The sequence below is a fragment of the Phyllopteryx taeniolatus genome, chromosome 9 (assembly GCF_024500385.1).
Source record: "Phyllopteryx taeniolatus isolate TA_2022b chromosome 9, UOR_Ptae_1.2, whole genome shotgun sequence".
NCBI classification, from domain to species: Eukaryota; Metazoa; Chordata; class Actinopteri; order Syngnathiformes; family Syngnathidae; genus Phyllopteryx; species Phyllopteryx taeniolatus.
The window spans coordinates 20,478,637-20,494,649 of NC_084510.1; the positions used below are offsets into that span (position 1 = coordinate 20,478,637).

The window sequence follows — 16,013 nt, forward strand, 5'->3', positions numbered from 1 at the left end:
TTCGTAATATAGGAATAACATAAAATAATAATAAAAGTGCATGTAGATGTAATTAAAGTCTTTTAAATGAAGGTGCTGGGCATTAAATACATATTACAGTGTTCAAATATGTTACACAAGGCCTTGATTTAATGCTTTTATAACAGCAGACAGACACGTCTCTACAACAAGCTCGATGATTAGATGTTGCGGGGGCTGGGGGCTTTGGGGGGGGTTGGGCGGTCTATGGGCCGATGCGATATCCATCCATCCATCCATTTTCTACCGCTTATCCGAGGTCGGGTCGCGGGGCAGTAGCTTTAGCAGGGACGCCCAGACTTCCTTCTCCCCAGCCACTTCATCCAGCTCTTCCGGGGGGATCCCGAGGCGTTCCCAAGCCAGCCAAAGGACGTAGTCTCTCCATCGTTTCCTGGGTCGTCCCCGGGGTCTCCACCCGGTGGGACGTGCCCCGAACACCCCACCGGGGAGGCGTCCGGGAGGCATCCGAATCAGATGCCCCAGCCACCTCATCTGGCTTCTCTCAATGTGGAGGAGCAGCGGCTCTACTCTGTGATCCTCCCGGATGACCGAGCTTCTCACCCTATCTCTAAGGGAGAGCCCGGACACCCTGCGCAGGAAACCCTGCTGATTCTCATCCCAGCCGCTTCACACTCAGCTGCGAACTGCTCCAGTGAGAGTTGGAGGTCACGGCTTGATGAAGCCAACAGAACCACATCATCTGCAAAAAGCAGAGATGCAATACTGAGGCCACCAAACCGGAGCCCCTCTACGCCTCGGCTACGCCTTGAAATTCTCTCCATAAAAGTTATGAACAGAATCGGTGACAAAGGGCAGTCTTGGCGGAAACAAGTCCGACTTACTGCCGGATATGCGGACCAAACTCTGACTCCGGTCGTACAGGGACCGAACAGCGCGTATCAGGGGGTTCGGTACCCCATACTACCGAAGCACCCCCCGAGGGACACGGTCGAACGCCTTCTCCAAGTCCACAACACATGTAGACTGGTTGGGTGAACTCCCATGCACCCTCAAGGATCCTGCCGAGGGTGTAGAGCTGGTCCACTGTTCCACGGCCAGGACAAAAACCACACTGCTCCTCCTGAATCTGGAATTTGACTTCTTAAAAAGGGGGACCACCACCCCAGTCTGCCAATCCAGAGGCACTGTCCCCAATGTCCACGCGATGTTGCAGAGACGTGTCAACCAGGACAGCCCTACAACATCCAGAGCCTTAAGGAACTCCGGGCGAATCTCATCCACCCCTGGGGCCTTGCCACCGAGGAGCTTTTTAACCACATTGGTGACCTCAACCCCAGAGATAGGAGAGCCCGCCTCAGAGAACCCAGACTCTGCTTCCTCATGGGAAGGCGTGTCAGTGGAATTGAGGAGGTCTTCGAAGTATTCTCCCCACCGGCTCACAACGTCCCGAGTTGAGGTCAGCAGCGCCCCATCCCCACTATACACAGTGTTAATGGTGCACTGCTTCCACCTCCTGAGACGCCGGCTGGTGGACCAGAATTTCCTCAAAGCCGTCCGGAAGTCTCCATGGCCTCATCGAACTCCTCCCAATGCCTGAGTTTTTGCTTCAGTGACCACCAAAGCTGCATTCCGCTTGGCCAGCCAGTACTCATCAGCTGCCTCAGGAGTCCCACAGGCCATAAAGGCCCGATAGGACTCCTTCTTCAGCTTGACGGCATCCCTCACCGTTGGTGTCCACCAACGGGTTCGGGGATTGCCGCCACGACAGGTACCAACCACCTTACGGCCACAGCTCCGGTCGGCCGCCTCAGCAATGGAGGCACGGAACAGGGTCCACTCGGACTGCGTTTCCCCCGGAACATGAGCAAAGTTTTGTCGGAGGTGGGAGTTGAAACTCCTTCTGACGCCTTCGAGCCCCACCTCCAGGCCTGGCTCCAGAGGGGGGGCCCGGTGAGCCGCGTCCGGGAAAGCGAAACCTGAGTCCATTGTGTGTCGTCATCATAAGGGGTCTTTGTGATATGACCCTGTGATTTTCTGTCAGGCTAAATGATAGGGGGATCGTGATGGAGAAACAGGTGGCGCACAATACAACAGAGGCAGCGGCACGCTGCTGATTGGCATTGTCCTTTCGTCCGCCAAAGCCACACACGCTCCCTTGCAATATTGACTTGACGCACATGTAATTATGGTGTTGGCAAATGAGCTCTCTTGAAACAGGCTTATGGCTCAAAGCATGTGTGTGTGTGTGTGTGTGTGTGTGCGCGCGTAAAAGAGAGTTTTAATGGCAAATTTACCCTTCGCCAAAACATTCAACTCTACGCCCAAACTATTCAAAGCATATGGAGAGCAGTGATAAGCTTGTAATGTTCTACATCGGGAGCATTTTTCTCACTCCAGTGGAAGAGAGGAATTACAACGCATATACTAACTCCCATATGAAATAATATGAGGTGAATTTATTTGTTCTGGTCATCATAATAAGACCTTAATTAACTGACCAGGCAATGCTTTAAAAAGTGAAATTTGAGCTTTCCTAAGTGAAAAAAGAAGTAACCCACTGGCAATAATCCAACTAAAACTGCAAAACTACTCCCCCTTTAAAAGCACCAGGCAGACATGTAATGGGAAAAGGAATGAGAAAGTGTTTGCTGTACAGTAGTGGTCTCCAACCACCAGGCCGTTTGTTCCCCCCATCCCCTGCCACCAACCATCATCGCAATATTAAAGTTGTGATGATACGTGAAAAGAACTCTTAATATTTCACGACTGTCATAATCCAATGAAGTTATAACAATTTTACAAAAAAAAATCTAATCAAGCTTACAAAGAGAAACTACAGAATACTTCAATACAGTCATATTAATAGGACAAAAACTCCTAATTTTCTCATAATCAAGTTAAGAAAATCTGAATAGTTAGAGAAAAAGTGGTGTAATAATATGATTAAAATACATAATAATCACACGTTACAGTTGTATGGAAATGAAAATGTTTAATGAAGTGTAATTAAGCCAAAGGTCTCTCTCTCTCTCGCTCTCTCTCTCTCTCTCTCTCTCTCTCTCTCACACGCACACACACACACACACACACACGCACACTTTGGTACATTGGTGTGCAATCTATCTCTCCGTGTAGCTCACACTACACTCTCTCTCCCCGCTGAGCACAACAGCTGCTGCTGCAGCAGGCGGGCCATCTGTCTTTCTTTAGCGGAACTTACGTTCAGCTTCTTAATAGCACAATCACCTGCAATTTTCACTTTCCGCGTAAATGAAGTATAATTAGTGCACCTCACCAAAACTTGCCCCCAAGCTCATATTTTGAAAAACTCACAAGTCGGGGCAGTTGTAAATCGAGGTACCACTGTATAGTTTCTTTTTATCCACAGAGGCTGCAGTCAGGAGAATGGGCAAATCGGAAAGTCAAATGGACATCATGGAGAAATCGAGTAAACCTGGAAAACGTGGTTGGACGGGGGCAGAAATTGGTCTGTCTGTGCTCCTGCTGCTGGTCAGCTGCGCCCTGGCCGGCCTGGTGGTCCTCTACACATCTGCACTGAAAGGTACCAATAATGCGTCATGTCAGTGTACATCGTGAAAACAGTGAATGTGCAGCTCAGCAGCGTTTGCATTTCAATAAAAAGTCAATGCTACAAAACTGCAGTTCTCGCTGCCACACTTGTTGCTTGGCATAATTTGTGGGCCTCACTCCACCATGGCCCCGCTGGCCAATGGGGAGGGGGGAAAGAATAAACAATAAATGACAAGCATTAGTTGTTTTACGTAATAGCGTGTCACATAGCTCATTACCTCGAAATGCAGTCATATTTCAGTAACCGGCAACCTTAAATCTGGTGACTCTGTGAACTCAGCTAACTGCTGTGTGATTGGTTACATCGATGTCACATGGTTTACAGGCACCATGTTGTTACCCAGCGCCTCCATTTCCCACATAGGCATGAAGTTAGCTGTGATGGCTTTGCCAAGTTTTGGTCATTTTTTAAAGTAGATTTTTGGCTTTAGGCTGTTCCACTCGTTCCGGACGAGGTGTATGGATGCATCGTTTCCCCCCAAAAAACCCAGAAGGACAAAGTATTCTTTTTAAAAGAAAAATAAAGCGACTATTTCTTTTTTTTTTTAAACGTGAGGCTACTTATTTCTTTATGGTAAGTAGTAGCTGGTCACGGTCAAATGTTGTGCACATTCAATTGTTTTAGATTGTTTTATTGTGTTAATAATTACTCGTACCGGACGTACTTCAGTGTTGGCTGTGTTGACGTGTCAATAAAGTTGATTCAAACCAAGTACGGCACACAAACGTTCCTTGAAGTGTTTGTTGTTTATTAATATTGGTACGGATAATCTGACAGTTTGTGAATGCAATCATAAGGTGCATGCTGGTACTGTACTACTTTGATCTGTCAGATAGACACATGAATGAAAAAAACAATCATTGATACTGTTGAAATTGCAATCGTTTTTTTAATAAGAAATTTCAGATTGCTCATATGATATGCAACAAGATAATAAATGTGAGTATCTTCCAAATGTGCCAATAATAATAATTTGCACCAAAACAATGGGAAACATTTGGAATAGTTGTTATTTATTGCTTATTAAGCCATGAATATACTGGTCCGGCCAGCATATTGAATGAAGTGCAACAGTTTTGCAAAGAGGAATGGTCCAAAATAAATCCATGTTTTGCACGTCTGATGTGCAACTATTATTAAACCCAAGGGTTCACATACTTTTTCATCCCTGTCTTGTGAATGTTTGTGTGCTCTATAAAAATATGAAAACATAATTGTTTGTGTGGTATTAGTTTAAGCGGACTGTTTGTTGTTGTGATTTACATGAAGATCAGACTACATTTGATGACCGATTTTTGCAGACATTTAAGAAATCCCAAAAGGTTCACATAAGTTTACCGTGTTTAGGTACGTTTTTAATTTAACTTTTGAGTGCAATATGTTTTAACTGAATCATTGTTTAATTACAGTTTTTTATTTTTCTATATTCAAGCACAGTGGTAATACTGTACATAATGTACATAATAATATCAAATAAACTTTTTAGTAATGTATTTTTTGAGTGTATTTTACTGTTGGTCATTATGGTGGTACATGGAGAGCCAATTGGTACTTAGTATAAAAAGTTTGAGAACAACTGGTAGAAAGCTACGATGCCGATAATGTGTAGCCTAACTTTGAGAGTTTTATGTGAATTTCTCAAAAATCTATTGTTTATTTTCCCACCTTTCAGGACAATCTCAGCGCTCGACCGTGTCGCTGAGCTCAGCGGACTTGGGAGGTGAGCGATTCTGTCAGCCTAGACAGTGAGCACGGCGCAGTGAGAGGGATAAATGGTGTCACAGAGAAGCGCCACCTCACTTAATACTCTAAAGTCTTTTTGCTGCCAAGTCAGCAGCATGGCACAAAAGTCAGTGCTGACACACCAGAGTCCACTGTGCGACCAATCCATCCCAAATTCTTTACACAAGCAGTCTACATATTTACTCAGTGTACCTTTTGTCAAAGGGCATTAAAAAAACGAACTCAAATGCACCACACCAGTCGCCGACTATCCAAATAGAACTACTTTGTTCACAAAACACGATAAATACTGGCTGAACACTGCATAGAAACCTACAAAAATAAAACCAGTAAAAGGGCATAGCAGTCATCTGTTTGACGGCTGGTGATCATCTACGTCCGTCTCAGGACACTGAAACACTGACAGGAAAAGTATTTCTACTTTAAAGGAAACATTGTGCCGCACCCCACCCCAACCCCTCCACACAGACAGACACACACACACACACACACTTCACATGATGGGTGACGATACAGAGCCACTTTCAGGCAAAAGCTGTCTGAAAACATTATCATCTAGAGATACTATTAAGCAGTAACAGTGCCCCTGCCAAAAGTCAAAGCCACAAGGTAAGCAGAGCTGCAATGAGTTTTGTTGGATGCACAGCTTGTCATTACCGAACAGCTTTAGCTTCCGATAAGAGGCATATACTTGACTGCTTGGTGAAGTTGTCGGCATGGTGGTGGTGGGGGTCGCGGAGGGGGGATGCTGTTCGTGTTTGGTGATGTGTCCACGTGCCGCATACACGCAGTGTACAGTGGTGTGAAAAAGTGCTTGCGCCTCCTCATCTTAGCAGAATTGTTGTAATTCAGCCACATTGGAGGGCTTTCGAGCATGAACTGCATTAAACTACACTTGTCAATTTGTGTGGGGCATCTGCATTTGTGGCACATTCAATTAAATTCAATTGCATTTATATAGCGCCAAACCACAACAGCCAACACATCGCCAAACACAAATAACCCCCACCCCTACTTCGCCAACTTGGTTGAGCATTTAAGTATGTGCCAGTGATCAGGAGCCAATTCTAATCCATTCTAGCACTGCAGCTCTGCTTACCTTTTGGCTTTTGACATAAGAGCGCTTCTTTGTACTCCGGTGGCCCAACTCCAGATATTGCTTGACAATAGTTTGACAATAGTGAGTCATGGTGGCGAAAGTCGGAATTGTGTAAAATTTCCCCGCTGTGATGCCACAATTGGGCAAAATTCAGAACGGCTCACGCACAGACATTTTTGGAACCAGGCAGCTCAGAAATACTAATTTAATTTCACACTTGATCGGTAGGCAAGCACTCCAGGTCCAAAATAATTGTAAACAAGCCATTAAAAAGTCCATTTTACTTGATCTGCCCCCTTTAAATGAGAATCTTACCACTGTCCTTGCAGAAAAAGTGCTGCAAAAAGCCAAAGAAAAAGCATAACACACACACACACACGTCGATCCTTTGACAACACCTCCAAGTGGAAACTTTTGTTTTAAGCCAAAATGGTACAACGTTTGAGGTGTTTGACCTTCCAATGTGCCACAGTAGTAAGTGCATTTTATTTTTTATTTTTTTTTGTATGCAGGTCAGCTGTTTCGCTCCAACCTCAACAGTGTGTGCACAACTGCAGACTGTGTCACAGCAGGTAAGGCCTTCAAGAATTAAAAAAACGTAAAAATAAGTCTCATTCCGACCTTCAATCGTGATCAACCCCACCCCGTCATCTCTTCCCCTAAAGCGTCGCGGCTCCTGCAGAACATGGATGCATCAGTGAAGCCCTGTGATAACTTCTATCAGTACGCCTGCGGGGGTTGGCTAGAGCGCCATGTCATCCCTGAGACCAGCTCGCGTCATAGCGTCTTTGACATTCTCAGGGACAAACTGGAGATTGTGCTCAAAGGTCAGTATGGTTGCCCTTCTGGTTAGAGGAGAGATTGCCAAACTACGGGGTAGCATGATGGTCCTACAGGAGTGAGATTAAAGGAAAAGCTGGCTTTTTTTACGAGCTGTGAGGAGAAAGGAAGTGTGCCAACTCATGATAAAATAGGATTTAATGTTTGGGAAGGCCTTTAAACCTGAAAATAAATTAGATTACAATTTTAGAAATGAAATAAAACATATAAATCAATAAATATTTGTAAATATGTACACACGTACTGTAGGTAGGCCATTTTCTCTCCAAATGAAGTCAAGCGTGACATTTTTAATAAAAATTAATAACTTTAAAAAATCATATTGAATCACTAGTCTGTATTATATTAAAAATGTCAATTAGATACTTTTTATATTTTAAATGATGTGGGTTTACTCCGGTTTCCTCTCACATTCCAAAAACATGCATGGTAGGTTAATTGAAGAAAAATACTCAATATGGTAAATAGAAAAATGTAAATATTTTTAAATGAAACAAATCACACTGAATCAATGCGCTGTATTAAATAAAAACAAATCCTTTACATGAGATTAAATAGAAGATTATTACAAAAAGGTGTTTATTTTTTAAGTGAAACAAATCATATCAAATCACTGCTTTGTATTAAATATTTGCAGTTATAAAAATGTAACATTTGGATTTTTTTGTTACATTAATCTAACAAATTGCTGCTCTGAATTAAATATAATGTTTGCCACTTACCACTCATACAAAGCCTGTGGCTATGTGTTTTCTCCTGCTTTTCAGGCGCTCTAGAGACAGAGAGAGAAGAAGACAGAGATGCCATCAAGAAGGCCAAAGTCCTTTACACTTCCTGCTTGAATGAAAGTAAGTTCACCAGTTGGCCACATCTTAAAGTCGACAATTTCAAAAAAAATCATTTTATTCCAGGATGTCGGCAGATGCTAATATGCACTTTCTCAGGTCAAAAACCTCCATAATATTTGTATCTTTGAACTAATCCCTACTATGATTACTGAAACTTGAACGAGATTTGACTCCTATACGGGTAATTTTTATAAAGAAAAAAGTTTGGTAACAGCTCTTGCATTGGACCTGTGCAGATGTTCCTAATTTTGTGAATGCTTTACTTATTTAGGTCTCATCGAGCAGCGTGACTCTCAGCCCCTACTGAGGCTCATCGACATTATCGGCGACTGGCCTGTGGCTTCTGATGACTGGAACGCCACCTCTGGTAAAAATAAATAAATATCCTGCACCCCCAAAAATTCAATTCTTCCACTTTGCGATTAAGAATGAATTTGTTGCAGAGGAAGCGTAATTGAAAAATATTTTTGGGGTGAATAATAATAGAACACTTTTAAAGGGCATGCAAAGACTTTACAAATAGTAAAATACAGAGATAAAAACAAGACCACAAACATGATCAACTTACACATAAAAAGCTATTTGGAAAGATGGAGTGATTTGAGCAGTCGTATAGGGCAGTGGTCGCCAACCTTTTTCTTCCGCAACAGACCAGTCCATGCTAGTAAATATGTTTCGCGGACTGTCAAACAATTGTTGAGGGGGGGTGCTAACGGACATTTGCCATTGCGGACCCTTTGTGTGTGTGTGTGTGGGGGGGGGGGGGGGGGGGGGGGGGGGATATATTTATGTTTCCGGAGGGGCGGATACCAAATGGGACCACTGATGTAGGGTTTTTTGGGAGCAAGTTCCAGAGGGTGGGGGCAGAGATGGTGAAGTCTCTGTACCCACAGATGTAAATCTGGATGTCATCAGCATAGATAGCAGTGAAAATTGAGGCCATGATGAGGAATGATGGTTTGATCAGGTGCTTTATAAAATAAAATAAAATAGTTTGATGAATTGAAAACATTTCAGATTGAATGACTGCTCATTCCATCCATCCATTTTGGGTTTTCCTCATCAGGGTCGCGGGCGTGCTGGAGCGTATCCCAGCTGTCTTTGGGCGAGAGGCGGGGAACACCCTGCACGGGTTGCCAGCCAATCGCAGTGCACATGTAAACAACCAATCATTCCCACTCACATTCACACCTATGGGCAATTTTGAGTCTTCAATCAACCTACCATGCATGTTTTTGGGATGCGGGAGGAAACCAGAGTACCCAGAGAAAAGCCACACAGGCACGGGGAGAACATGCAAACTCCACACCCAGGTCCTCAGAAGTGTGAGGCAGATGTGCTAACCAGTCCTTCGCCGTGCTGCTCTGTATTAAATGTGAATGTAAAGCATGTTTTTAAACAAATCCCATTGAATTGTAATCAAAATATTAAAAACTATCTTAAAACTTAAAGGTCACATATTTTGGCTATGTAGACCCCCACAGAGTGACTCTCTAACATGGACTTAGTATAAAAGTGTCAATTTCATTTCGATAAACATCTTGGTTTTGTCATACGAGTGTCCAGAAAAGGCCCCTCTGACAGTTACTTCTGTTTGACCCAGTTTTGTATCCGCTTTGTCCATATTTGGCTAAGACCGCCCCTTTCCTCTGATTGTTTGCCTCGGTGTTGAAGACTCACTTGTGAGAGCACATGTGTTTGTTGTATGTTAAAAGCGCTGCCTCGGGAGCGGAAAGGGAAGGCGGAGATCTTTGCTAGTGACGAAGATAAGCTCGAGAAATTCGAATTACCTGATTTCAGCCCTCTCGGCAGAAAAACATTTGGATGATTTTTTATTAATATTTCACTAGTTTACTGAGGCACCAAGGGAGGGACTTGGGGATGTGGGGTGGAGGTCCAGTACCCATGCCTCTTCCTTTGGGACTCGTCGAGCGCTTTGGTTGGGTTGGGGGGACCGCCCTGGATCCTGGGGAGTGGGTGACGTCTCCCTGGCTGGGTCCCCTGTGGGATGGGCTCGCTGGCTTGGCCTCGTTTGCGGGTGGAGGGGGCCCACCCTTCCTCAATGTGCCGGCTAAGCAACTCGGTACACCAGTTGACTAACATGCATGTGATATGGTGTTCATTCACTAATTGCTTGTGCTGGGAGAACTAATAATAACACAGGTTATATGAAGATATTAACTCACAGGTTCTTAGAGGTGTTTAGACATTATAAAAGCATCCCACCGCCCCACTCATCAGTAGCACTGCCTTACTCATTTCCCACATCCTGTCCTGCCTTTTTCTGTCCTCTCTCATTTTGTCCTATTGGTTAGTTGTTGCATGTCCTCACCGGGTGTCACATGAACATGATTTGACTTTTGTAACGTTACTTATTATCCAGACGATCTAACTATTGTTCTGCTGTGGTTCGCACCCCTATTCCCCTTGTCCATTCTGGTCCTCTGTCTGTCCCCTAAAATCCTTTTCTGTCCGGCTGCATTTTCAATAAACATGAGAATAATTTAAAAATCAAAATATAAGCAGAGGGAGAATTTCAAACTCCCGTGTTGCACAGCAAAACAGTTTCAGCGCAAAAGGCATACAGATGCACCATTCTGCATGGCCAAGTAGCTGAATAAAAAATGAATAAAAAAATAAATAAATGAATAAAAACCTGCTAAATGTTCTTTTTAATTTCTGATGCTTCCACGGTTGAAATCCTCAATATTTAATGAGTGCTACATGGATTATGTTCAAATGGAGAAAATGTTTTATTTTGCTGCAGAGGAAGAATGGAGTCTCGAGGACACTCTGGCCACAATGACGGCTCGCTTTCACAAGAAGGCTCTCCTGGACATGTACGTGTGGACCGACGACCGGGATTCTAAGCGCCATATTGTTTACGTAAGATCGACATCTCTTAATGATTAACAGATTGTTTACTACACATCCACAGAGGAAACAAATTTGGTCGCTGAATTATTACAATTTCGTCACTATACCCACAAATATAACTTGGCCAAAAGTAACCGTTTATAGGAGGCATGTTTTTTTTTTAATAAAACATCTCTGACATTCTGTCAAATATATACAAAGAATAGAGAAAACACTCTGGTGGAAATCAGTCGGTTTTGGGTGTGGTCCTTACTAATGTAAATGCAGTCTTGCTTTTGTTACGGTGGTGGTAACAAAATATATGCTTGGTAGTTTAATTTCACACTTGACGGGTGGGCAGGCACTCCAGAGACAAAACTATCCGCATAAAAACAAAAAGTAATTGGCCTTTTTGAGGGACAAGCCACAGAGAGACAGATAGAGCAGTAGCGCTACTCATGAAGAAGTGTAGGTGTTTCGAGACCTGTCAAGTTTTTTTTGCTGTCACTAATTAATTGGTTTAAGTGCTAATCCAAATGTAAATATAAGGAAATAATTTTTTGGGATACATCATTACGATAAAATATTTTTTTTAAATTGAATTAGTAGAGCTGGCACGGTGGAGGACTGGTTAGCACATTTGCCTCACACTTCTGAGGACCCGGGTTCAAATTCGGCCTCGCCTGTGTGGAGTTTGCATGTTCTCCCCATGCCTCCGTGGGTTTTCTCCGGGGACACCAGTTTCCTCCTATATTCCAAAAATATTCATAGTAGATTTTCTCAAGACTCTAAATTTCCCAAAAGTGTGAATGTTTTTTTTTTATATGTGCACTGCGATTGCCTGGCGACCAGTTCAGGGTGTACCCCGCCTCTCGCCCAAAGATAGCTGGGATTGGCTCCAGCACGGCCGCGACCCTAGTGAGGAGAAGCGATACAGAAAATGGAAGGATGGATGAATTAGTTGAAAATATGTACATTATCTGTAATATTATGTCATTGTCATGATCTTCCAGTACATTATTTATGATCTTGTATATTGTTTAGATTGACCAGCCAGGACTTGGGATGCCATCGCGAGATTATTATTTTAACGATGGAAACTACAAAAAGGTGATCAATTTGACAAGTATTTTTTTATTTTTTTAGATAAATGTGTAATACTGTATATAATGTATGTAATAATTGCTGTTTCTTGTGTGGAAAAACAGATATATAGCTTACTGATAACACTGTACAGATTGTCATTACTGTGAATAAAATAAAACTCACTTCAACAAATGAACACACAGTACTCCATCATCCTTAACTAATATAATGAAGTAATGTCATCATAGGTACGAGAGGCCTACCTCCACTTCATGGTCTCCATCGCCAAGATGACCCGGGAAGACAGGAACTTGACGCAGGACAATGAGGGTGTGTGGGAGGAAATGATGCAAGTGTTGGACCTGGAAACAGACGTCGCCAACGTAAGTGTGACGATAAACGAAAAAAAGAGAGGCACTCTAATAGAGCTAAAAGCGCGAAAGAAATGAATTGAGGGGTGTGTTAATAATACATCATAGAATTTCCAGATTCCTTGGTTTATGAGGGTCACCACATAAAATATTTCGAGGTTACGAGGTAAGAATAGCTGGTCATGTGGCACAAGAAAATACGCTCTGTTACCTTACTACTTACTGTTTTTCATTCGGTTGTTTTATATTTATCTAAGAAGTTATTTTTCACACAAATATTAACTGTATTTATGACTTTACTACTGCATTAGTGATAGGCTACAGCACGTTCCCACTTACGTGCAAAATTGTGTTACGTCGCCACCAGAGGAACGGAACCCTTGTATACCTCCCAGTGGTCAAGAGTATCCTGAAAAATGAGATGATATATTTAGCATTTTATAAAGTATTTTTTAACGCTTTTTTATTAACATTTATAATTTTGCTTTTCAAAGTCTGTAAAACTCTGTTGCTAGCTCGGTAGCCAACATGTTTCTGTTATGCTACAAGTTATTATCTGTGGTATGAGCAAGCTTAGCCAGCTAAGCTAATGAGTTTTATGACTTTTTTTTTTTTTCTTTAGTGACACAGCCTATCCCAGCTATCTTTGGGCAAGAGGCGGCGTGCACCCTCAACTGGTCACGAGCCAATCGGAGGGCACATATAAACAAACAATCATTCAAACTCACATTCACGCCTATGGGCAATTTAGTCTTCAAATAATTTACCATGAATGTTTTTGGCATATGGAAGGAAACCGGACTACCCGGAGAAAACCCACGCAGGCACGGGGAGAATATGCAAACTCCACACAGGCGAGACCGGATTTGAGAACTGTGAGGCAGATGTGCTAACCAGTCGGCCACCGTGCCATTTCTTTTGTAACACAGAAATGTTTTTCGTATAATTTTTTCTCAAAGCATGAACTTCCGCAGAAATAATAGAAATACATATAATCTTTTACAGTTCATAAGAAAATATTGCTTCCTCTTGAAAAAAAAAAGTGTCCCTTCAGTCAAAACATGTAAACACGATGCTTAATAAATTAACATTTTAAAAAATGATAAACAATTTAACATCATAAAATAAATCAGCAAAGTGCTTGGCTGAGCTGGTCCATATTTCTTTTGTCAAAGAGTAACACACAACCCTATTCAGCTCTCTCATAGTCTTCTCATGTGGAGGCAGGTGACCTCGGCAGAATATTCACAGTTTTCAAGCACATATGTGAGGTCAAAGGTTTACGGCATGTGGATAAATCACTGCAACATACTGTAAATGAGCGTCATGTCTTTGACAACGTTCAGCACAATTAAGCCAGTGGGCTTTCTTGTCATTCAAAAAACTTTTATTAAAAAAAAATACTAATAATTTAAAAAATAAAAATGCTACTCATTTTGTCCTTTTTCTGAAAAGATTGTTGCGAGTGCCAGAAAAAGTTGCTAAAAATCACAGTGAATCTGCTATTGTTAAGTAGCGCCTCTCTTTTCTTAGTTACAGTATGTTTGTGGAAGCAGACCATGTCTGCGGTGATGCGCTTAGTGCCACTCATCTTGCACTATTTGTACAATGACGCAGATGATTTTCTTCCTTCCAGGCCACATTGCCAGCTGAGGAGCGCCAGGACGTCACCGTACTTTACAACAAGATGACGCTGAACGAGCTGCAGAGCACATTCGGCTTTAACGTGAGTGAGGACTTAGTGTCTGGTTCCAGAGATAACAAACACAACGACAAGAAACAGTTGATTACAATGCACCAGTCAGATAAAAGAAAGTAATTAACACGAATGTGGCAATGGGAATTTACGAGAGTGGGCTGCTATATGAGATTAGATAATAATGTCTTTGTGTTGAGACTTGGTGAAGCAGCCTGTGACTCATTTTCCAACTATTGTTTTGTAACTGACAAGAATTAGATGTTATGGTCATAAAGCAGTGTGACAGCAGCTGCTGTGTTATTCCGACAACCTTATATACAAGATTAATTTCATTTGTTTTTGTTAATTGCTCTATGCAACCCCTCTATTCACAATTTATCATAGCCCATCTGTCTAGGAGACTGTACCTGCTTCAGATTGGGGGTAATTTGGATTTATATCCCTTGTAGGAGTTCATCAAAGTACGAGCTCCAGAATCCGTCCAAAATGGCTGCTTCAAACCAAAAACTGACGATTTTCTGTTCAATTTCAGGCACGGGTCCTTGAGACTTTTCCGTCCATCATGAAATGAAAGACATGTCCACCTAATTTTGTGTTGATTGGTGAAACAGGTGTCGAGGGCTAGTTTTTCAAAATTTCTAGGGGCCCTTGAACCCTCTTTTTCATGATGAGTCCTCAAAAGGATCATTTGACGCTTGATGTTCTGCCAACATTACTTGGCGTAGACACAAAGGCTTGGCAATTTGCTGTTGCCCATCTGTCAAGGATACCCGTTTCTTATTGGTGCTCATTCAGGCGAATTCCCTAGGACAAATTTGTCAGGTACAAACACTGGACCCAGCCAAAATGGCTGCTTCAAACCTCAATGCAAGACATCCTGATCAGTTTTATGTGCATATGATAGACCCTTCCACCAACTTTCATGTCTATTAAGTGTTGGGGCATTTCTTTCTAACTTTCCAACAGACTACTGGGTGAATTTAGGGATTTTGTGATTAGGACCCCTAAAAAACATACATTTTCACTGGAATATACATGCTGGCAAATATTTGTGAGATTTTGTGCATGTTCAGGCTGCTATTAGGCAATATATTCATCAAAATAATACAAAATAAACAACAATTTCAAACCTGGTGGCCTTCAGACACTTAAAACTGTGTTTTGCAGCATTTTTTAACAGTAATAGAGAATATAAGAAAAAAAATGACAATATTTGTTTTGCAGGGTTTTAATTGGACACGGTTTATCCGAGGTGTGCTATCCAGCGTGTCCCTCGATGTGGAGCTGGAAGAGGAAGTGGTGGTATACGGCTCGCCCTACCTGGACAAGATGAACGAAGTCCTCTCCAGACACAGTGTTCGGTCAGCATAAAATATACATGCAAAGAAAAAAGAAATAAGATTCAATGATAGCACAAATATATGGACATGTGTGCAGAACAATGCAGAACTACCTCACCTGGCAGCTGGTCATTGACCGAGTTAACAGCTTGAGTCGTCGTTTCAAAGATGCCAGAGCCCGTTACAGGAAGGTAAACTCCACCGCAACAACAAGCTTGTTTAAGGAATTAAAAGATTCCAACTGGGTTAACGTTTGTGTGCATCTCAGACTCTGTATGGGACAACGGTGGAGGATGCCTGGTGGCGAGAATGTGTTCGTTATGTCCAGAGCAGCATGGAGAATGCTGTTGGTGCGCTGTACGTACGTGAAACTTTTGCTGGAGAAAGCAAACGAATGGTGAGGAACATCTCACTCTCTCTCATGATATCCTATAAAATTTACATTGTAGACGACGGTTTGGATAAAAACAGCTGTAGAGGAGTTGCCACGATCCATCAGTCCATTTCTATACAGTTTATCCTGTTCAGGGTCACGGGACACTTTAGCCTTTCCCAGCTGA

The 16,013-nt window shown here is 42.5% G+C and overlaps 1 protein-coding gene and 1 long non-coding RNA gene across 3 annotated transcripts in view; one reads left to right on the forward strand and one right to left on the reverse strand.

The window, feature by feature from the left end:
• The window catches only part of mmel1 (membrane metallo-endopeptidase-like 1), a 28,494-nt gene that overhangs the window by 2,980 nt on the left and 9,501 nt on the right, over positions 1 to 16,013 (forward strand). For both annotated transcript variants that reach the window (XM_061785001.1, XM_061785002.1), the window contains exons 2-14: positions 3,368 to 3,541; positions 5,244 to 5,291; positions 6,926 to 6,985; positions 7,079 to 7,240; positions 8,021 to 8,101; positions 8,373 to 8,468; positions 10,869 to 10,987; positions 12,002 to 12,067; positions 12,292 to 12,426; positions 14,051 to 14,140; positions 15,338 to 15,474; positions 15,551 to 15,644; positions 15,722 to 15,850. In XM_061785001.1, coding sequence (XP_061640985.1) covers positions 3,385 to 3,541; positions 5,244 to 5,291; positions 6,926 to 6,985; positions 7,079 to 7,240; positions 8,021 to 8,101; positions 8,373 to 8,468; positions 10,869 to 10,987; positions 12,002 to 12,067; positions 12,292 to 12,426; positions 14,051 to 14,140; positions 15,338 to 15,474; positions 15,551 to 15,644; positions 15,722 to 15,850 — 1,374 coding nt within the window. In that variant the 5' untranslated portion in view covers positions 3,368 to 3,384. The remainder of the gene's footprint in view (positions 1 to 3,367; positions 3,542 to 5,243; positions 5,292 to 6,925; positions 6,986 to 7,078; positions 7,241 to 8,020; positions 8,102 to 8,372; positions 8,469 to 10,868; positions 10,988 to 12,001; positions 12,068 to 12,291; positions 12,427 to 14,050; positions 14,141 to 15,337; positions 15,475 to 15,550; positions 15,645 to 15,721; positions 15,851 to 16,013) is intronic.
• Positions 3,395 to 15,728, reverse strand: LOC133483589 (uncharacterized). The gene is made up of 5 exons (XR_009790150.1): positions 15,434 to 15,728; positions 12,754 to 12,823; positions 12,307 to 12,405; positions 7,976 to 8,025; positions 3,395 to 3,534 (listed from the first exon to the last, which is right to left on the reverse strand). It is a non-coding gene; the product is annotated as an uncharacterized LOC133483589 (long non-coding RNA).